A 23,543-nucleotide genomic window follows, 5' to 3' on the forward strand; every position below is an offset into this window, starting at 1 on the left:
TCAATTTCCTTCTTTCATCTTATTGTTTGTGGACTCATTTTTATTTAGATAACATTTCGATCTAAGTGATTTTCCAACACTAACAACCCTATTATCCATCAATAAGAAAAAGTCACCACAACCCATTAGGCTACCCCAGACCTAGTGGCTTGGATGGCTTGAAGCCTTGACCGAAGCAGCCCCATGGAGCTAGCCCAAGGGGCAACTTGCCACAAGCATGCATAGAGAGTGACTTGGCTCAAGTTGATATCAAATGACCCAATCCTAGACAGACAGTGGCATTACATTTTTTGTAAATATCATTTCAGAGGTATTATTCTATAATAAAAATTGGAATTTTAAGCATATTTTATACTAATAATTGATATTTTTTAAATGAAAAAAAAATATATTGCATGTCAATGTTTGATTTTTTTTATTTAATAGTTTTTTTTAAAACAAATATTAAAGTTATTTAACAAAAATATATTTAAAAATAATTAGATTGGGTTAAGTTGGACGTTTCCGTTAAGGAAAATAGAGGAAAAACAGGACGCAAAACAAAGAAAGGGGAAGGTGATTATTTTAATGGTAAAGTAAAATAGATAAACACAGAGGGTTGTTGATAACTGATAGGCATGCGAATTTATGTAGATTTATTGCATAAATGTTTGTTTGTGTGCAGCATTATTCTGTAGGAGACTCTTGGACTTATCTTTTCTCTGCAACTGTAGAGTCTGCCAGTAATGGCGATTTCCAGAGTAAGATCACTCTTGCCTTTTTCTAGTGCTATACACAAGTCTGTTTCTTCCATCTACAGATTCTATTCATCAACCTCCTCAACCCACTTTGAGGTCAGTATCTTTTTCTTCCTTTTTTTTTTGTTCTTTTTCCTTCCTTGCTTATATTTGGATGTTTTTTGCTCTGCAACAACACAAGCAAGCTTTACTAGGCTAATTATCAGTTGGGTATCTGAGAAAATTGATGGGCTAGTTTTGTTTTCTGCTTTTTTTTTTTTTAACTTTTATTTATTTATTTATTTTTTGTGTGCTGTTTGGCTGCTAAGAAATTAGCAGCTGATTCTGTTTGATTGATAAGAAATTGTCAGTTTATAGTGTTTGGTTTCTAAGAAACTGTGGGTTCCAACTGTTTGGTCCCCAACTAGGTGATGGCATTCAGGGAAAGAGGAAGTGCAGTTAGCCTTGTTAACTTTCCCTGAGGCTATTATAATTTCTATCATTTCAGGTATTAAAATCACATAATCAAGGTCTTTTTTTTTTTTTTCTAATTGGGTATGTTATGAAACTGATGGTTACTTTCTTCGGTTTTCTGTTTTTCCCCTTTCTTTGGTAAATGGATTTGGTCTGTGTCCAAACAATGGATACTCTTGCTTCATGTCTTCTCTCAATGTAATTAATTAGAAAATGTTGTGTTTTTCTTTTCTTTTCTCCTTTGTGTTTTCTTTTCATCACTTTCTTTAGGGGTTTGTTTATACATTTCAATTCATTGATGTGCCACAGAATGTTGGGTTCATAGGGCTGGGAAATATGGGCTCCAGAATGGCGAACAATCTAATTATGGCTGGATATAAAGTTGCAGTTCATGACATGTAATAAATTTATTCGTTAGTGCAATTATGTTAAAATTAGCTCTTGAGATTGTTTTTTTCAATTTCATTTAACAAATTCAATTATTGCTTTGAATTCCAAACAATTGCTTCTTTGTATTAGTGAAGCCTATTTATTTAGATGATAATTCTAATTAGATTAATCCCTTTCATGAAAAGTGTACTTTGTGTGTCTCTTCTGTGAAGAATGTCATGGGGTTTTGGTTTCTTTCAGAAACCATGAAGTCATGAGGATGTTTGCAGAGCGGGGAGTTCCCACAAAAGAAACTCCTTTTGAAATTGCAGAAACAAGTGATGTTGTAATTACCATGTTGCCTTCATCCTCCCATGTGAGTTTATGATTCTGTTGAGCTTGTTTCTTCGCTTATCAATTCTATTCCATTATAATTGCATGCTTGATTTCCTACCATAATGTACTAACCAGTTAGGGATGCTTGCTTCATCTTTTTCATTTTATTGACCAGAATTTTTTTGGATCTTATTATGGTCTTCTTTGCTAAATAAATATGTGGAAACTTCTCATGGAGTTTCATGCTGTGAATGTTTTTAATTTAAGGAATCAGAATAGACTCCATGGTTCTTAGCACCATTTATAACCTGTGGAAGACTAGCATTTGAATCCATTATGCCTTGATATTGCTTATGTTCTAGAACTTTGATAAAAAAAACTTCTTGTTCCCCCCAACTCTATATTTTCTATCCTTTTTGGAAAACGAATCTTTTTATCTTAAAGAATTCTGATTGGTGGACCAAGAAAAATAAAGTGTGACCCACTTAATATGATAACTATATAAATATGACGAAAGTAGTAAAATGTTCTAAATATTTATTATATTCCTACTAGAAAATAAATAGGTGGAAGCAATATATAGAAATTGGAAATAGAGACTATTTTTATGCTATATTTGGTTCTAGGAAACTACAAATAAAAGAAAAAAAAAATTACTACAAAAAATGATTTTTCTTATGTTTGGTTTGCTATGGAAAATATGAAAGAAAATCAAATATAATTAAAATTTGTTAGAAACTTATACATTTTCAAATTATTTTAATATTTAAATAGAAGAGTTAAAATAAGTTTGGAGTAGCATATAAAACCTATTAAAAGGAATATATTATATAACTCTCTATTTATTCATCCTTACCAACCATGGTTCCTGCCTACACTAAAGTGATAAAATGAGAGGACTTCCTAGTAGTTCTTTAATTGTTGAAGTAAATATAGTCATAACTTTTATCTTAGATACAGTTTGATTATGGTTTCATGTTGACATGATTACAGCCCCACCAGAATATGACATGTTCACCCTATATAAATTTGTGCAGATTTTGAAATTTGAATAAACATTAAGGTCATAACAATGATTCAAAATAGTTTTTATCTTATTTCTTTGATAATTATTTGATAGAACAAGTTACAATCTGTGTAGTTCTTGAGGCACAAGCTAAAGATGTCAGAGTTGTGTGGGCTTAATGCATGGTTCAGTGGGTTGCATATGTTAATACTCCCATGACCAATCCTACTTGTTTACTAAACGGGTTACTCAAATTTCATGGTGTTAACTGCTTAATAAACTAGTTGTTGAAGGATCTCAATGCAATTATTAAATTGGTTATCTTTTGGTTGAGTAAATCTTTATAGTACTTTTACTCCTACACAACACAAACTTGGAATGATCTAATCAGTACAACCCTATCCATGGTGGTTTGCAAGAAGGGTTTAATGCTTACATTTGACATAAGCCCATTGTCATTTTTTACCTGTTTTTCTTTCTTCTAATTGTTTACCACTTCATTGTTCACAAGATAGATACGAATGATTACCTGTAGCTCTGTCTTTTCCCAAACAACAACAGTATCTTTTAGGAATTCCCTACAACATGCTTACCTTCGAAGCTTTCTACAATTCAAATCTTCAATGTGATTGAATGAATATATTTGTTGCTAAAATTTTTCAGAAAGGTTTAATTAAGTATAAATTTGACCACATCATTCTGTATTGTGCATTTTAAGATATGAGATACAAATACTTGAGGCATACTTTTGTTTTTGTTTTTATTGTTTTCCAATTTTTAGTTGTTTTATTTATGATAAACTTGAAATTGATGATATAATCTGATATGAAGGATAAAAAAGCTTGATTTGTGTAGTTCAGGTTTTAGAACCATGTTCCTCTGATTAATTGATGTTACTTGAATATTAATGATAATATTGAAAATAAAATGTATGCGGACATGTCCCATCTTAGTTATGATCTTACAATGATACAAAATTGCTGCAAGTAGTAAATATGAATTTTGCTATGGTACCTATATCCTTCAACTTTACCTAGTGTACCTATGTTGGCATGACACAAATGGGTGTGGATATGCATTCCTTATAGTATGCTCCTATTTTGCTTTGGATTCTGTTTGATTTTGATGAATTTATATTTTTATTTTCAACTTCCTTAGCAGATAATTACATTGAAAAAATAGTCTATGTGAAGAGAGAGAGAAAAATGGAGAATCCCTAATTATTGTTATTGAAAAACTGTAAAGAATACACATTGGACTTGGGTATATATATACATGTTAGTGGGACCCACAATACAATAAGGAAAGAAAAGGAAAAAGGAAAAGTAAATAACCTAATTAACTATACACTATCTAACACTCCCCCTCAAGCTGGAGCATATATGTTATATGCACCAAGCTTGTTACAAATGTATTTAATTATAGGACCTCTGAGAGATTTAGTAAAAATATCTGCTAGTTGATCATTTGAGTTGACAAAACTAGTCGCCACACGTCCTGATGCGATCTTCTCTCTAATGAAGTGACAGTCAACTTCAATGTGTTTGGTCCTTTCATGGAAGACTGGATTAGATGCAATATGCAAAGCGGCTTGGTTGTCACAGATGAGCTTCATCTGTTCATCTTTTCCAAATCTCAACTCCCGAAGAAGATGTTTTAGCCATATGAGTTCACATGTTGCCAAAGCCATAGCTCGATACTCGGTTTCAGCACTAGATCTGGTCACTACATCTTGTTTCTTACTCTTCCAAGATATTAGGTTACCTCCAATAAAAACACAATACCCGGAAGTGGAACGTCTATCTGTGGGTGAGCCAACCCAATCTGCATCTGTGTAACCAACAACTTGGGTATGACCTCTGTTCTCGTACAACACACCTTGGCCTGGTGTGCTTTTGATATATCGAAGAATGCGGATTACAGCATCCCAATGGCTATCACATGGTGACTGTAGGAATTGACTAACCACACTTACAGGAAAAGAAATGTCTGGACGAGTAATGGTGAGGTAGTTCAGTTTACCTACAAGTCGCCGATATCTCCCAGGATCTCCTAAAGGCTCCCCCTGTCCTGGTATAAGTTTGACATTTGGATCCATAGGAGTGTCTACCGGTTTACAGTCTAACATACCGGTTTCTTCCAAGATGTCTAAAGCATACTTCCTTTGGGAAAGAACCACACCGGAACTGGATTGAGCTATCTCAATCCCTAAGAAATACTTGAGTTTCCCCAAGTCTTTAGTCTGAAAGTGGGTGAAAAGGTGTTGCTTTAGTTTCTGAATACCATTCTGATCACTGCCTGTAATGACGATGTCATCCACATAAACTACCAGGTAAATACATTGCCCTGAAGAGTTATGATGATAGAAAACGGAATGGTTTGCTGTACTGCGGAACATGTTAAACTCCTGAACAACAGAACTAAAACGGCTAAACCATGCTTGAGAAGATTGTTTCAAGCCATATAGAGAACGGCGTAACCTGCGCACTAAACCAGACTCCCCCTGAGCAACAAAACCAGGTGGTTGCTTCATATAAACTTCCTCAGCAAGATCTCCATGAAGGAAATCATTTTTAATATCTAACTGATAAAGAGGCCAAGAACGCATAGCAGCCATGGAGAGCAATAGACGAACAGAAGCTATCTTGGCAACAGGAGAGAAAGTGTCACCATAATCAGAACCATAAACCTGAGTATAGCCTTTAGCAACCAAGTGGGCCTTAAGGCGATCAACCTGACCATCAGGGCCAACCTTAACTGTGTAGACCCAACGACAACCAACTGTAGATTTACCACAGGGTAAAACAACAAGATCCCAAGTGTCATTGGAGTGTAAAGCAGCCATTTCATCTACCATTGTCTGTCACCAGCCTGGATGGGAAAGAGCCTCAAGGGTGCTCTTGGGAAGAGAAACAGAAGATATAGCAGAAACAAATGCAGAATAGGGTGAAGATAATCGATGGTAACTCAAAAAATTGTAAATAGGATGAGGATTACGAGTAGATCGATTACCTTTTCGAAGAGCAATGGGTAAGTCAGCAGAAGGAGGCAGAGCCGGGGCAAGAGAAGCCGAAGGGATAAGAAGTGAGTCAGCAGGTACCTCGGCCAAAGAAGGAGGAATAACGACATGATGACGGCGATGATAAACCTGAAGTGGGCGAGAAGGCACTGCATCAGGTGGGGAGATAATGGGAGGGGGTAAGACTTCAGAAACAGGAAGAGACTCAGTGGTGGAGAAGAACGGTGAGTCCTCAAAGAAAGTGACATCAGCGAAGAGAAAGTAGCGATGAGTCTCAGAGGAATAACAACGATAACCCTTTTGAAGTCTGGAATATCCCAAGAAGATGCATTTTGTGGCTCTGGCAGAAAGTTTGTCATGTCCAGGAGTGAGAATATAAACAAAGCAAGTACAACCAAAAACACGAGGAGGAAGGAAATAAAGTGGTTGGTCAGGGAAAAGAAGGGAATGAGGAATCTGATCGTGTAATACAGATGATGGCATACGATTAATCAAATAACATGCTGTAAGAACAACGTCCCCCCAAAAACGAAAAAGAACATGACTATGGAGAAGGAAAGTACGAGCTGTCTCAACAAGATGTCGATTCTTATGTTCAGCTACCCCATTTTTTTGAAGAGTATGAGCACAAGAAGACTGATGAATGAGCCTATGTTGGGACATAAATGAAGTAAATGGTGTAGAAAAATATTCCCTGGCATTGTCACTGCGCAACACACGAATAGAAATATTGAACTGGGTTTGGATTTCAGCATAAAATTTTTGAAAAATAGAGAATAACTCAACTCGATTTTTCATTAAAAATAACCAAGTACATCGAGAATAGTCATCAATGAAAGTGACAAAATACTGAAATCCTAAAGTAGACGCGGTCCGACAAGGACCCCAAACATCAGTGTGGACAAGTTCAAAAAGAGACTTTGCCCGATTATTCAAATGCTTTGAGAACGAGACACGAGTATGTTTCCCAAGCTGACAGGACTCACACGCAAGCGACGACAAAGATGAAAAACTAGGGACCATTTTCTGGAACTTGGATAGACTAGGGTGGCCCAGGCAACTATGGTTGAGAAGGGGAGCATCAGTGGAAATGCAAATTGCAGGAGTTGAAGGCGCGGTGAGGTGATAGAGACCGTGAGACTCACGTCCTATGCCAATCGTCTTCCCCGTACTCTGGTCCAGCAAGGTCACAAATTTATCAGAGAAATTGATAGAACAGTTAAGAGTGCGAGTTATTTTGCTGATGGAAATAAGATTAAAAGGACACTCAGGGGCATAAAGGACAGAATGGAGAGGTAAGGAAGGGAGAGGATGAGCGAAATCAAAACCTTTAGCCATAGTTTGGGAACCATTAGCTAAAGTAATAGTAGGTAAGGTAGAGGTAGTAGTAATAGAAGAGAAAAGATCCTTATTACCAGATATGTGATCAGAAGCGCCAGAATATAGAATCCAAGGTCCAAGAGAAGATGTGTGGGTAAGATAAATAGAAGCATTACCAGTCTGGGCAACAGAAGCAATAGAAGCTGACTTGGTGGCCTAATAGCGGAGATAGTCATCATACTCACTGTCAGTGAGGGAAATACCTTGAGATGTGGAGGAACTGGGAGGCTAAGGCGACTGAGGATCAGATGACTGGGCCACATGGGCAGTGCGGGGAGGCTGCCCATGTAACTAATAGCACCGATCACGAGTGTGGCCAAGCTTATTGCAATAGGTGCAATGAGGACGTTGGCCTCTACCTTGGTTACCACTGCGTCCTCCTCGAGAGCTAGTTTGAGAAACTAACACAGAAGAATCTGAAGTGTTATCAGATGGCAAAGTCTGAGTGGAGGAGATATGGAGAAGGCGAGCAAACACATCATCCAAGGATGGAACGGAGGAACTGCCAAGAATCTGATCGCGGACAGTCTCGAGATCTGGATGGAGGCCAATAAGCGTAAGAACCATGAAGAACTTGTCAATCTGTGTTCGTTGATCCCTAACATCAGTAGTAAGAGGCATCACGGTCAAGAATTCCTCCTTAAGAGAGGTAATCTAGCCAATATAAGTAGATAAATCCATGTCTTGTTGTCTGACATTGACAATAGAAGAAGCCACCTTGTAAAGACGTTCAATATCATTCGTGTATAGCCCTTTCGTCTGATTTCAAAATTTAAAGCATGTTTTGTAGGCCCGAAGATGAAGCAGAATCTTAGGATCAACTGATTGCCATAACACACTACATAACTGTGCATCTATCTTCCTCCATTGTACTCTGTCAACCTCAGGGATATCCGCCTCTTGCGTAACAAGGTGATCCTCATAACCTTAACCTATAAACCAAAGCTCCACAGAGGCAGACCAGGACAAATAATTTTCACTCCTAATCAATTTCTCCGAAATAATCATCGGAAATCCAGATATGACAGAGGAAAAAGTGAAACTTTTAGTAGCCATATCTACTTATCTGGTGAACGAAATACGTTTGGATCGAAGAGAGCCCTAATACGGCTTATCGCGGACTTCCTAAGACACGTGCAGGGCTCGGGGTGGAGAGGAAGTCACCGGAGGTCGTCGGAAAGTAGACATAACCAAGAAGAAAACTATGAGAAAGCACCCTTTGTTATTCAATTATCAAAGAGGAGCGACAAAGTCCTCTGAAAATTTCCTTGATAGTTCAAAATATTGCCAAGATGAGAGATTTCTAACTTGTAAGAAACATTTGTTCTAGTTAATACTGTTTTTAGGAGACCTTTGCGACTGCTTTGGTGTTGTGAAATTGCAACCAGTTTCAAATTTCTATTTGGTCTGGACACTTAGATTTCTTACTACCATTTTTTTCCCTTTTGACAAAAGTTTCTGCTATCTTTTACCCTGCCACTATCCTTGTATGAACATACTGGTCTTATGTACATAGGTATTGGATGTTTACACTGGACCAAATGGTCTGATTCATGATGGGAATCTGCTAAGACCAATGTTGTTCATAGATTCGTCTACAATTGATCCCCAGACATCAAGAAGGCTTTCTGTGGCAGTATCTAACTGTGGCCTAAAACAAAGGAAAGGTAACAGTAACTCCCCTTCCCATTTTTTTTTGGTAGCAAATATTTCAATGAAGAGAAAAAAAATTGAAGATACAGCACTAACAAGGCTGCCAAATGTAGCAGCCCAGAAGAAAAGAAAGGCACCAGTAATAAACTGTCACTATGATTGAAATCACACTGTTGGCTATTCATTTTCACATTTTCTTTGCTCTTACCTTTATTGCATTGACAAGATTTACATTGAGTTTGTAAAAATTGGTTGCCTTTGGAGTGTCGAAGGTGTTGATTATGATGAGTTTTTTTGTTAGTGTCACTGAGTTTAGATCAAGAGAATGGATGTTGAGATTACTTTGTTTCAGTTTCCCAGAAAAAGGAAAAAAAAATAAAATTTGGGTCATTTTGATGGGACTCTTAGAATTTTTTATAATTCCTTTTAAGCGAGAAATTGTCGTACTCTAGCTGCAACCATTGCCCTTCTTGCCAAACATGTACTAGAAGGTGCCAGGCATACCCTAGTATGCAAAACTAAATACAATGATCAATATATATATTAGAGATTAGGATTTGAAATATTGTAAAAACATGTAAGATAAAGTAAACCACTGGCAACATATTTCATCATATTTTCCCTGATTTGGTTTAGATATGAGTTGGTCAGGTTTGATAATGCCTTGTTTTCTATGTTAAAGTTATAAGTCTTCTTATAAATCCTTCTTAGGTGAATTACAATCAAATTTGGGTCCATTTAGGAGTGATTCTGGTAAAAATGCTTTTAGTCTACACCACTTTTGTCAGTAGGTTCTCCAAAAAATGCCTTTATGAACAATCAGATAGTGTTTGGATATAAGCGCCAAAGGTAGTTTTGGTTGTGTTTTTAGTAATGAGTTACATAACAAAAAATTGATTTTTGGAAGAAGAAACTACCAAGTGCTAATCTAAAAATCACTTTCAGTGATTTTTAAAATTTTTAGAAGTGATTATTAAAACTTTTCCAAATGCATAATTTTTGCAAGAAAAACATTTCTAAACATTACAAAGCACTTTAACCCTCCAAGAATCACTCCCAAATGGGCTCTTAGTGTTCAATGAAATTCTATTTGTCTTCATGGTACTAAAGCGAGATGGTCAAACCTGGGTTCAGTGCTTATCATGTTCTCTTGTCCACTGCCTTCGATTTTCTAATTTTCTAATTTTTTCTTAATGTTAATTTTGCTTGTGAGGATGATTCTATCATGTCTATGGATTTCAATCCATGGACTCTTATTGTTCATTTGGAGTTGGAAGAACGAGAGGGAAAAAATTTTCTGAATCTTGCACGAGCCCAAGCTAAATAGTCAATAAAGGTATTTTTAGTTCAAACAAGCCCAGGCTAGACAAACCATCGCATTCATAGCCCATAACAGGGATGTCTTTGTTTTCAATTTTTTCATCCAGGTGACCACTGCCAGAAAAATCTAGTAGCTGGAGAAACTTTGAATGAGAATGCATATACAAGGCAGTTGACAGTTAAACCTCTATAGTGTTTTCACAAAATCTCCAGGTCTATGGGAGAGATGTATAGGAATTAATCTCCATATTTTTTGAAGGGCCTATAGTGTTTTCATAAAATCTCCAGGTCTAGGGGAGAGGAGTATAGGAGAAATTAATCTCCATATTTTTGAAGGGTAATATAGGAGATTATGATTTGAAGCATTTTAATCACATGTAAGTACATTGGATCACTGGCAGTGTATCTCATCATATTCCCCACAGTTTAACATGATTTAATTAGTTTTGGAAAGTATCTTAATTATGATGTTTCAGTTCTGAGTCCTCTACATAAAACCTTCTTAGGTTAAAATTATTATTATTAACTTATTATTTAATAAAACTGTGTTTCCAATTAAGAAAGACAGGCCAAGAGCCCCTTTGCCAAGTACAAGAGCCCACTCAGTCTTCTTTAAAAGCTGAAAATGAAGGTGATTGAAGATTAGAATGACTAGAAGGCTAGGGAATCTGAGAGTTGCTCTAGTACAAAATAATCAACATAATTATTGATTGTAATAATAAATTTCATTTGCTCAGTTGTAAAAAGGGGGAAGAAGAGGAGGGTGGCCGGTGGGTTGTGGAGGGAGATGGGGTGTGGGAACATGCCATGATCTACTACTAATAGGAATATCCTCAAAATAAACGAATCAAAGGCCAAATTACATCCATAGTCTTCCTATGCATCCTGCATTAACATGTAACTGTACCTCGTGTTCTTTCCTTCAAGGTTTTTATCATATGCCTTTAATGCAAGTTTCCTTCAAGTTACATGCATGGTAATGAACCACTGGATCAGTGGGCCACCGTATAGTATCAGTACAATGGACTACCAGATATGATTGTCTAAAGGTTCATCATATGATTTTTACCTGGTGTGCAATGCCTATAGACTTTGTGGATATGTTGGACTTCATTCTTTTGCAGTTCTATAAATTAACTACATACACTTTATGCAGATATCTGGGAGACCCCCATAATTTTGGATGCCCCTGTATCTGGAGGTGTTCTTGCTGCAGAAACTGGGACACTTACTTTCATGGTATCTTTTCGCATTGTCCTCCAAAATAAATAGATATAGATATCTTCCAGTTTGACTGGTCCATTATGATGGAAGAACCATGTATTTGCTCATTGAAATAGGGATTTTAACTATGGATGGAAAATGACTTCTTCGGTCATAGGGTATGCTTATATGGTTCAAATGTTCTTCTAGTAATGAATGATTGGATGCAGGTTTAGTTCTGGTTAGTTAGATTAAATTTGATGAGAGGCTTCATTTTCCCTTTTAATGCTGTGGGAGCACATAAACTAGACCCCTTCCCAGCCATTCTTGTTCTTGTATTTCCTTTTAGCTTTGTCTTGGTATTCAATTGCTGGCAGTTCACCCAGATAGGGTTAAATAAGAAAATAAAAAAGAATTGCTTACTTAAAACATACTATACAACCAAAAAAACTTGTATGCCCAATCACATACAATGATTTTCCATTTTATCATGTGTAGAAAATGTCCAATTTCACGCAGTTGGTTTCCTTTGTGCCATCCCATGCTAGAAATCAGTACTGCTCTGATTGTGTCAGTCTTTTTAAATGGATGTAGGGATTGAAATAGATCAGTTTCAGGTAAGGACCAAAATTGTTGAACTGCATCTGATTCTTTAAGAATTAGGCTGGAAATTCAAATCTGAACCTGATCCCTGGTAGTTACCTATATTTTATTAGCCTTCCAGCCTTCTCAAACTTATTTATTTTGGACGATTGGGGCACTACAGGTTTGTTTGAGTTATATTAAGTAATGACTCAGTACATGCCAAATAATTGAAGTTTCTCTCAGTTGACATCCTCAAGCAGTTTGCTTCCTTTGTCCTTTTCAATCAACTTATGAACAAAAGATGGCTTTTCATCCAGGTTGGTGGATCAGAGGAAGCTTATCTGGCTGCAAAATCCTTATTCCTCTCCATGGGTAAAAATACAATCTATTGCGGTGGAGCAGGAAATGGTTCAGTAAGTTCTCATACACTCCTCAAGCTAAAGAATTTTTCCCCATTTATTTTTTTTTTTAGTTATTTGGAGAAGTAATTAGAGCTTGATGAAGAAAAGGGATTCATGTTGTCATGTAGATTCGTGTTTTTTGCTGCGCATGGTCGGGATGTGACATAATGTATTCTAAAGAGTTTTAATACACTGAAGATGTTCCTTTGAAACTATGAAGCTGAATTATCATTATTTTTAAATGCATCTGTAGGCTGTAGTCGGTGATGGTTACCTCTGACCGATGTATTTCCATATTTCTTGGCAGAATCAAAATTTGAATTTGTGCTGTTTTAAAATGAATATATGATTTAGTGATAATCTATTGAAATCTGATGCTAAAATCATATAACAAATTAGTCATCAATCAGAGCTTGGAGCCATTCATACATGAAACCACATTTCATAAGCATTGTAGCCCAAAAATATTTCAATTGGGTATTCATAACATGTCCAACTGAGTGTTAAAAAACACTGAATATATTTAACTCTGACAATCAATGTAGTTTGGATTCATAAATTGGCTTGACAAGTCTTCATCTACAGTCTGATTCATGTGGAACTGCTATGTTAAGAAATTCTTTATTACCTGGAACTTGGAAAGTCGCTTGTATTGCATGCACTTGGTCCAGGATGTAAGAATGGCCTAAATTATCCTAAGATTTTTCTCTTCCATTATTCTTCCCCTATGAAAACAAACACCAATGTATAAGTTGGTTTTTAAGCAAGGATGTCATGTGCTGCTTGGACATTATATGGCTTGCCTCTATAAACCTAGTATTTTTGTATCCTTGCAATGCAACTGACATACTTGAATCCTTGGTCTTCAATGCGGATCTTCAGTTTTGCCTTGGAGGATTTACCTCCATACTTGAGATGATGCTACTTTTGTATGTTGGATAGATAAAGAATTGTAAGAAAGTTTTGGTGTAATATATGCTTATAAGCATCTTTTCCAACTGCATTCATCCTTAATCTTGCTTCAATATTTCCTCTTTTCTACTTCTACATGTATAGTAACTAATATCTCTCCTGATCATTTTAGAACTGGTGATTAATTCTAAATATGTGAATTTTTGCCTACTACTTCATTCCTTGGGTGGATATGTTATTTAGGCAGCAAAGATCTGCAACAATTTGGCGATGGCTGTGAGTATGCTTGGAGTGTCCGAAGCCTTTGCTCTTGGTCAGTCTCTAGGAATTGCTGCTGGTACCCTAGCAAAGATATTCAATTCTTCAAGCGCTCGCTGTTGGAGTAGGTATTCAACACCTCTTTAACCTCTGACCTTTTCACAACATTCGGTAGTTCCAATTGGACGAGATTTGTTTTCTTCCAGTTGCACTGAAAGGACAAAAAAAGGTAAAAAAAATGTACAAGCCAGATTCTCCAACCACCCATGATGAGTTTGTGACCTCAAGTTTATGTTAGAGGGCCATCTTAAGTGACCAATGTTGTAGTGTTGGATGTAAAACAAAGGAAAACAAAGAGCCAATGTTTTCCCACATTTCTGACAACTTAGAAATCAAGTGTCATCATCAATTTTTTCATATCAAGTCCATAGCCTTCAATTGACCATGTTCCAGCATAGCCTAGGGACCTTTATTTCAGCAACATGAGAAGAAAGTCCAATGCAGATTGTATAAAAATATTTGCTCATTCACTAAAAGTTCAAAATGAATAAAATGGCTTTGCTCATGTGATAGTTTCATTCAGATCTTGATGGTTTAAATATGTTTTAATTATACTAAGAGCATGCTATACATTACAGTGACAGTTATAATCCAGTTCCTGGAGTGATGGAAGGGGTGCCCTCTTCGAGGAATTATGTTGGTGGATTTGCAACTAAGCTTATGGTAAGCAGGTTCTCCTATTTTGCTTCTAGAATCATTTTCTTTGCTTATAATATTTGAGAAATAACCATTTTATGATGAACCATTAATGTGTCTTGTGGCTTCTAACTGATGAAATAAGAGTATTTCAATCATCCTGATGTTTATTTTCATTTATTCTGTGTGATGAATTATAGATCCATATTGCACAATGTAACACAGATATTTACTTGTTATCTGGTGTCAATTGTCAAGAGGTGGTAGCACTGGTTAGTTAATTTAGTCAGAGTTCAAATATTCATGATAACATGGTATAAAATGTCTAGGTCGAAAGTGAGGAATACACAGATGATGTAATTCCTAACTGATGGTGTAGAAACTAAGTAAAATATTGCCCAATATTTGTGTCTTTACGAATAGAGTGGTTGAGCTTAGGAATGTGGTGATGAGATGGTCTAGTTTGCTTAACTAACTAGATTACAACATCATTAAGACTAAGAAGATCTCCGATGAATAAATGAAAAGCACTTTGATACCTATGTATAGGAATGACATTTACAGTCAATGCTGTACCAACTATATGGTTCTGTCAGGCCTATAAACTTCCGGAAGAATTAAGCAAAACTTAAGACATGAATGGATGATATGGAAAAACAATTTGGTGTGAAGAAGACTGGTGATGGAAGCTTCTTTATTGTTTAGGAGATTTTGTAACAGAGACTGATTAAATCATTTCTTGAGGAGATCATGTGGTGGATTTTAATAAATATAGGAGTGTCAAGCTGACATGTTAATGAGATATAGAACATGTATGATGGAGCAATAACTAGCATGAGAATAAATGGAGGAGAGACTAGTAAATTTACATTATAATAGGCTTACATGAAGGATTGACAGTGAGCTTTTAATCTTTCTTTGTTTTAGATTGGTCGTGGATACTTGCTTGGCATATTCAGGAAGATATTATAGGATGTGTAGTGTTTACCAATGATCATATTTTGATTGATGGAGGTGGAATGGGGTTTAGGCACCAGTTAGAATTTAGACTATGGAGCGATACGTTAAAACTATGGCTATGTTTAGTTGGCTAGATGGGATAGGATATGTATATCCTAGGATACGATATGTATATCCTAGGATATCATTTCCAATGAAATATGATATCCTTGGATATTATTTCTAATCAAATATGTTATGCCATGCTTATATTTGGTTTGTAAGAAAAATGAAATGAAAAACATTTATATTCATATTTTATTTTAATTTTGGATATTTGTTCAAAATAAAAATTATATTGCACTCCAATATTTGATATTAAAAAATTTAAATATCTTTTGTATTATTTGGAAATTTTTCTTCAAGTTAAGTTTTAGTAAGTAATTATTTATTTGCTTATTATTAATATTCATGATTCAAATATTTAAAATTTTGAAAAAAAAAAAAGTTATATTACTTTATTCAATGTATAAAAATAATTTGTATATGTTAAGTAATACATATATTAATATTGTAAAAAGTATTTTCTTAATTCTGCTTTTTTATCTACAAATTTATAATTTTTGACTCAGAATTTTTTGTTTTGCAAAATAAGTAAATAAACACATAGAAAAAAAAATTGATAAGAAGAATAAATTTATGATTTACAGGATATGTATCTTGCATATCTCAACTTATAATTAACATATCTTATGCATAAGTAATATACTTGCTATCATAAGGTTGGATGATATATCTCATCCTATGTTTGTTTGAACATCGGATATGATAAGTGAGGAGATAATTTGTTTTCTTCTATTGCCAACCAAATGTGGGATGAGATATATTTATCTAATGTCTTATCCTATCCCATGTTATATTGTGCCAACTAAACATAGCCTAAAGGTTTTGCTAACCAAGACCATGACATTATACATGGAATGTAACCTGTACTCTTGCAAAACTACTACACTTGGTAATTATTAAAGGGAGTGTTTCAGGGGAGGGGTAGTATTCCTTAAATGCAAGCATGTCCACTAGTTTTTTGTGTAACCTTCATTCTTCCAAAATTAGCCGTCACAGTTCCTCCTCAAATAAAGATGTCAAAGGTAACAGAGTATTTTCAAAGAATTGACATAAGTGGGTGTTAATACAAGTAGTGGGAAGAGGTTATTATTCACAATGATTACCTTTTTCCAGCAATAGTTACAGCTTCTCTCTCACACACACTCATGGTTATTCTACATTTGGATCCTATAATTTACTCTACTGTTGCTCATCTTTCCTGCTGCTCCATAAAACATGCCTGACAAGCTGTATTTTATTTTCTCCAGTACAAATCTTTGGTTCAATATACAAACAATGAGTATGGATGATGATGGTGTTTTTCTTTTTTGTCATTTTCTTTCTAATGCAGGCTAAAGACTTAAACCTTGCTGCAGAATCAGCCAAAGAGACCGGCCTCACATGCCCATTGACATCCCAAGCAAAAGAGATGTAAGTTCATTTGCACTCATATGATCCAACCTCTAAAATATTTGCTGTTTCAGCATCTGTTTGTTGAACTGAGTGGGTACACTGATATAAACTAGAGTGTACTAAGGATGCTGTTGAAGTTGTACTAAGAAAAGAGCTGTCATTTGATGGATAATTGTGAAATTTATGTTGAATGATTTTATAATATCATCTGGACTATTTGACCAGTGAAAACACAAGTTCATTACTGGATAACCAATGAAGATGATATTTTGAAAATGCTCCACTCCCATACACTTTACTAGGAATAAACTTTCATATAATAGAGTAACTCTGACTCAATGGCTAATATATTCTTGGGCTACTGTTGTGTTCTGCATGGAGGATATGTCATGTTTCCTGTTACATGGCCATTAATTTTGTTCCTTTCCATCACTGATCCTGTTCTCCTATGTATCATGGACTGGACCATGGGCTATGGGTTCATGGGTTGAGTCCTAGGTCTTGGACAAAATCAGGCATGACAATTCCCATGGGTTGAATCATGGATTCTTTAACAATAATAACTTTTTAATCTTCTGAAATCCTCATGCTTAATATCTGAAGAGTAATTTTGAAGCTTTGATAGAAGTCACTTGAATTGTTATGATCATCCATTTGAAAATTCTAGCTTCCTACCAAAAGGTTAGTTTTGCCACATTGATTTTCCCTGACCCTTTTAACTTCTCACTGAAAACAATGAATTACAATGAACATATTGTCTCAGGCAACAAAACAATAGTTAAAAGCTTAGACATACTATAATAAATTTATAATATATTATCTTAAAGTATCAGTCTGCTAATGAACTGAATTCCTATTATCAGATTTGTGGAGCTTTGCAAGGAGGGTCATGAAGCCAAGGACTTCTCCTGTGTTTTTCGCCATTATTACTCAGGCAAGGATGAGCATTAGTTTGAAATGTGCTTGTGGAAGATCCCAAGTACTGCTGAAGTTTAATAAAAGAAGCTTATGTTTGCATGCCCGTGTACTTTGCAACCTTTCTAGTAATAAGTTAACAGTGTTGTTTTTCATGTTCCTTTTATTCTTTCCCTAAGGTTTTTTCTTTCTCATTCTATTTTTCTCTTTTAAATAAGATAAAAATGAGCAGCATCTCTAAGGGGATTCAGTTTTTACGGTATTGAGTTCTGGGTTTGAAGCCACAGAACTCTCAAGTTTTCCTCGGTGTGTGTTTGAATTCCTAATAAGGAGTAGAGTAGAGCCTGAAAATATTTCTTCCTACCATTATTCCGGCCACCTTCCAGTGCTTCTGAAAATCCACCAACGTGCAGGAACACATAGCCTCAGATCAGGTATGAGTTAGAAAATATCTCATCTATTAATTTTATTGTTGTTCTTATTTGTGATTAATTATTTGGGTTTTGGTTTGGTTTTGGAAAACTTAAATGCCAGTATGAGAAATCTGAGATGTAAACTGTTCAGTTCTGATTCTAGCCAATGGAGATGAAATTGTTTGATTCTTACTCAGTGTTTGTTTCTGATAGACTCCATGTTGGAAGGCTGTGTTCAAGCATGTTTTAAAATTCAAGGGGTGTTAACATCTTTCCATGGTTCTGCCATTATAGAGTTAATGCTTAGTGGAATCGTGATTCGAAATTGGGATACATTTTATTGAGCAGAAAATGGAGGAAAAATTTGTAGATATTGATGCTCACTAGACATTGATAATAGGCAATGAAGATATCAATAAATGAGTGGATATTTAAGAAACCAACAATTGGATTAGCAGTAGGGCCCTCCTATTAACACTTATGCCTCCATAGTCTTGTTCATTTATATAGCCATGCCTTTCATTGAATTGCTTTATGTTTTCCCCTTGACAAGCCCTTACTGCTATGTCTCAGTTTTTGGTTAATAAATTAGGAAAATGTTGAAAAATTTTGGAAAACTGTATTTTTCTTTCCTTTGTAATTTTATTCATTTCTAGTTATTTTTCGTTATTACTAACAATAACCAAATATTTATAATGCCATTATGTCACAGTTTGATCCAACTGACCTGATGATATGCTTTCTGGTTTTGTTTATTTGTTTGTTGTGCTGTTGAACATTGACTGTCCGTTTGGTTGCTGAGAAACTTTGGGATCAAGTACAGATGGATATGATCTTAGCTCAACTAAGATGAATGGTTGTATTAAGCTCAACCGAGTACAGGTTTATGTGCTTTATCATAATATGCAAACTTTAAGTTCCTTATATTGTTTTGGTTAGTGAAAATTAATGAATTCCCTTTTTTGGGAAAGCTGAGGGAAGGCAAAAGGAAATTGTGGATCTTGTGTTTTTGTGAAGATCACTCAAATGTTTTCTGGTCTTTCATATTGTATTATTTAATACCAACTCTGGTTGGTTACATAGAAAGTTTAGGAAAGAGAACAAATTAAAAAAAAAAAAAGAGTATTGTGAATGGATTCTTGTTTTGAATTGTAAAAACTCAACCCAGATTGTATTAGGCTCTATCATTGAAATTTATGTTGGATCTTGAATTTGAAATTCAGAATATTTATGATGTATGAAGTTTTTTATGGGATAAACACAAAGAATGTACAACTAGGTTTTATCCCCTCTTGTGAGAACCTAATAGGAATCAATCAAATAGAGCAACAAGAATTCACCCAATCAACAAGTGTAAGAACACCAATAATTTTAGCATGGAAAACCGTCTCCAATATGAGAAGTAAAAACCACGGGACCCTTAAGCTACTTAAAAACTCTACTAATATAATTAATGGGTTACACAATTCTCTCTAAATAAAACTAGAGGTATACATCAACCATATCTCAAGACAAATTGATCTTGACAATTTCAACAACTTTGCATAAAAATAATGGAGAGATTTTACCAAACACACCATTGTTCTCGGACTAAAATATAACTTTTCATAACTCCAAATCCAATCTCCACCGTTCAGAATGAAGACCAATGAATTTTGAACGTGCTCTCTAAAAAACGGTTCAATCGAACCACAGATTAACCTTGATCGGTGTTCATGAGCAAAACTATCCGGATAGAAAACGCATCAAAACGAAGGCTCTGTTCTCGAATTGAAAGATGACCGTCCGGATCTCCAAATCCGATCTCCACCGTTTAGAATGAAGATTAATGAGTCACGAACCTCTCCTCCAAATTTTAGGTCGATCAGCCTACAGACGAAACAAGATCGGACCCTTGATGAAATATGGGTAGTGAAGAAAAAAACTGAATTTTTCTCTCTAACTTCAAAATGATGGTTCTCCCCTTTCTCTCTCTTTTCTCCTACCTCTGGTGGCTGCGAAAAATTGGAAGAAGAAGAAAAAGAATTCTTTTTCTAGCCCTTTTATATAAAGGCCTAAGAGACCTTAAATTTTGGGCTCTTAATTTGGGCCTTCCACATGAGGAAAAATCCAACAGTTTTACCCATTTGCGATGAAATCTTGGCAGTTAATTGTGATATTTGTACGTGTGGTTGCCTTCTAAATGCCTTTTCTCATATGGGTACACTGTTGTTTCCTTTTAACTTGATTGCAATCTTGTTGCATCTCTCTCTCTCTCTCTCATTATTTTCTTTGATATTTGCTGTAGGCATGGTTCATGATTGTATGCCTCAAATTTGCTCTATATTTCTCTTCAAATGTATCCCATTTTGGCCCTTTCCTTTTTTATTGCTTCAATGAGATGGGTTTGTTGTTGGTTTAATTCTGAGATTTAATTGTTGGAAAAGTGCATAATTGTTACACAAATATTCTCATCATCACATCATTCCACACAGAAACCGCATGCTTTTGGGACTTGTACAAACAAAAGCAAATGAGCCTAATGCATTCATGCATGTATATATAGGCAAGAAAATAAAACAACAGGGCTACTTCCCATTTTAGACCAATCTTAACAGCAAATATGGAATTTGTTCTCGGGTCCTCAAGCTATTTATTAGCACAATTTTGTCTGTGTTTCAATGATGATATTGCCATTTAGTATTTGAAGTTTTATAGTCTTTGTTGTTTCAGATAGAACATAGCGAATCCTCTGAATGGAACAAAAATGTAAATGAAAAGATCATGACTTGGATGGATGGAATGGATAATATTTTGGTCAATTGGTTGATGGGGTATATGCATAAAAGGGCAAAAGATTGGGGGGTTTTCATAAAGATGGCTTATTGTCTTCGACTTAGGCTTTTTCTAAGCTCATAGAGAACCTTCCACACTCCTCCACTAGTCTATGTCTTCAAAAGGTTCCAAAAGGTTCCTGCCCCCTATATAAACTCATGAACACATAAAGAATATAAAGAAGACTTTGAAAAAGAGAAGAGAACCTTAATGCTGGCCAAGGAGTTTTACAAAGTGGTAGTGGATTTGGTTTTACTCAATCTATACCTATGGTTAAAGCTATTATAGATGTGTGGGCTTTTCTAATCAAGATGAACTATTAATTATTTCCTATTCCTATTTTTGGGTTGTTTTCATCTATCTAACTCGTGGAGTTCTATTAATATTTTGTTTATTATAATATTAAAATTGTCTTTGCAAATTCAAGAGCATTTCAACTTAGATACAAGCTTATTAGGAGTTATGACAAGTTGTCCATTCTCCTCTAAAAATACCAAACAATAGGAAAGCACTAAGGAACATGTACTAGGGGGTATGTGCGACTTGTTCAGATCATGGACTGTGATGAAAAACAACTTTTCCAGTATCAATGATGAGTACCGGTGAATAGAATGGAAGAACTCCATTCACTATCTAAACTAAAAATAAAAATAAAAATAAAAATAAAAATAAAAAGATCTATCATATTCCCCTATTGTGTATTGTGTATGAAATTTATGGTTTTCATCGATGTAAATACAATCACCTAAATTTAAGATGAAAGCAACTCCCCATTGGCAAAAGGGTTATCCTTTAAACGGGGAAAATCAACAAAAAGATTAAGCTCCCACTCTTGTAAGAACGAACTAACAGGTCAGCTACTTAACTAACCTTCATAATTAAATACCATTTCTATATAGGTAGATCTCATTGTGAAAGAATTATTATTGGATAATTCATGGGTATAGCCAAAGAGTGTGAATTGTACAAGTTACCAATAAAATTTATTAAATGAAGGAAGGAGCTCCAATGTATGGAAAGGACCTTACCGTTTAAGAAGTAACCATAGAAACAATGGAACCCACTATTTCTTTATCCATTTAATTTCAATTTTACTACTTTTTAATTTAATTTACTATGTTTTTGATACCTAGTATCAATACTATTTCTTATTTCGAGGAGAAATGCATAGGAAAAAAAAATCATGGTCGGGAAGGTTATAGTAGCAAAAACCATTGGAAATTTTATTTTATATATTGGAAGAATCCGTTTTGTTATTAATAGACCAAGAAAGGGTAAAAGGATAATCAAAAGAAAGGAAATCAATTAGTTATTCATCAAAGTTTCATTTATTCAATGACCAAAACTAGATGAGGATATATAGTTCTTAGACGTTGAACAAAAATTCGTTTATTTACGTCAAGCTTTTGAGGAGCCCATTCAAGACTTACACGAACCGTAACTCAACAAAAAATCAGAGCTTTGGTTTCAACTCATTGAAATAAAGTTCAACAAAAGAGAGATTTTCATCGTTTGTGGATCACTCGGATAAATGCAATTATTCACGAGAATGGGGCATTTTATAGTTATAGTAGATTTATACACGATTTGTACAAGAGGTAGTTACTTCTTAATCGTAAAATACTTGCACAAATAGCTATATCCAATAGGAATTGTCTTTATATGATTTCCAATGATATCATAAAATAAAGAGATTGTAAAGAATTCATCGGAATGATTTAAATAAATGGAGTTCCTTGGAGAACAAACTCCGGGAAGGTAGATTATAAATTAGTATGATAAAATATGATAAAGTCATCAAAATGAAAGAATATATTCAATAAATAAAAAAAGATTTCTTTTTTTTCCCTGATTATTTTTGTTTCTTACAACACAACAATCAAATCTCGATTCTTAGATTTTTCGAACAAAACATCAAATCTACGTTTGGGTTCAAATTGGGGTTTTGATTCAATTGAAGAGTAAGCCTATTTATTTATGGTTCTAAGACCAGTTGTTCTAGCAGTCGACTTGGTTCTTTCAAATTGTTTCTTATTATTAAGAAAATGTAACAAAGATAAAATACGAGCTTGTTTTATTGCAATAGTAATTAATCATTGTTGTTTCAAAGTCAATATATTCACTCATCTAGATAATATTTTTTCGTGTTCACTAATAAATCGACTAATTAAACTTATATTTCTATAATCAATTCGATCCCCCAATTGGATCGATGGCAAACGCCTACAAAAAGATCGCTTGGATTTAAGAAAAGGTCGCTTGGATTTATCCATGGTTTGTTTATTCCTAATTACGAAAATCCTATTTTGTTCGAATAAAAAATGAATTAGAATTTAGAAATAGGATTTGGTTTATTTCTATTTAAATATATGTTATATATATTGCATAATATTATATACCATATTATTTTTGCTATTCCTTGGAAATGTGACACATAGGTCCTCGGTTCGATCTATTTTTTTTTTTATCTCCCCATGAATCCTATGTTTATAACAATAGGGACAAAATTTTTGCAATTCCAATAGATCGATCGTATTGTGTCGATTTTTTTCAATAATATATCTGGAAATGTCTGTTTATTCCTTATTAACATCGTCTTGTAAACAACTAGTACAT

At 34.8% G+C, this 23,543-nt stretch overlaps 1 protein-coding gene across 3 annotated transcripts; it reads left to right on the forward strand.

Moving 5' to 3' along the window:
* The first annotated feature begins 573 nt into the window (after window positions 1-573).
* LOC100242424 (probable 3-hydroxyisobutyrate dehydrogenase, mitochondrial) lies at window positions 574-17,855 on the forward strand. Of its 3 annotated transcripts, none has more exons than XM_002264104.5 (10): window positions 574-833; window positions 1,500-1,588; window positions 1,821-1,935; window positions 8,817-8,967; window positions 11,430-11,512; window positions 12,379-12,474; window positions 13,618-13,760; window positions 14,271-14,355; window positions 16,724-16,803; window positions 17,649-17,855. In XM_002264104.5, the coding sequence occupies exons 1-10, from the start codon at window positions 726-728 to the stop codon at window positions 17,734-17,736; spliced, it is 1,038 nt and encodes a 345-aa protein (XP_002264140.1). In that variant the 5' UTR covers window positions 574-725; the 3' UTR covers window positions 17,737-17,855. The 3 variants fall into 3 exon arrangements, with proteins under 3 accessions (XP_002264140.1, XP_019078240.1, XP_010655758.1); XM_010657456.3 differs by having other exon boundaries at window positions 721-833; window positions 1,516-1,588; XM_019222695.2 differs by lacking the exon at window positions 1,500-1,588 and having other exon boundaries at window positions 718-833.
* Window positions 17,856-23,543: the final 5,688 nt, after the last annotated feature.

Source organism: Vitis vinifera, chromosome 10, assembly GCF_030704535.1.
Source record: "Vitis vinifera cultivar Pinot Noir 40024 chromosome 10, ASM3070453v1".
NCBI classification, from domain to species: Eukaryota; Viridiplantae; Streptophyta; class Magnoliopsida; order Vitales; family Vitaceae; genus Vitis; species Vitis vinifera.

What these genes read in the sequence shown, in the direction of transcription:
- LOC100242424 (XM_002264104.5), top strand. Translation starts at nt 726, where the DNA reads ATGGCGATTTCCAGAGTAAGATCACTCTTGCCTTTTTCTAGTGCTATA. An exon ending in CCTCCTCAACCCACTTTGAG is followed by an intron (nt 834 to 1,499) that starts GTCAGTATCTTT and finishes GATGTGCCACAG; the next exon opens with AATGTTGGGTTCATAGGGCT. An exon ending in AAAGTTGCAGTTCATGACAT is followed by an intron (nt 1,589 to 1,820) that starts GTAATAAATTTA and finishes GGTTTCTTTCAG; the next exon opens with AAACCATGAAGTCATGAGGA.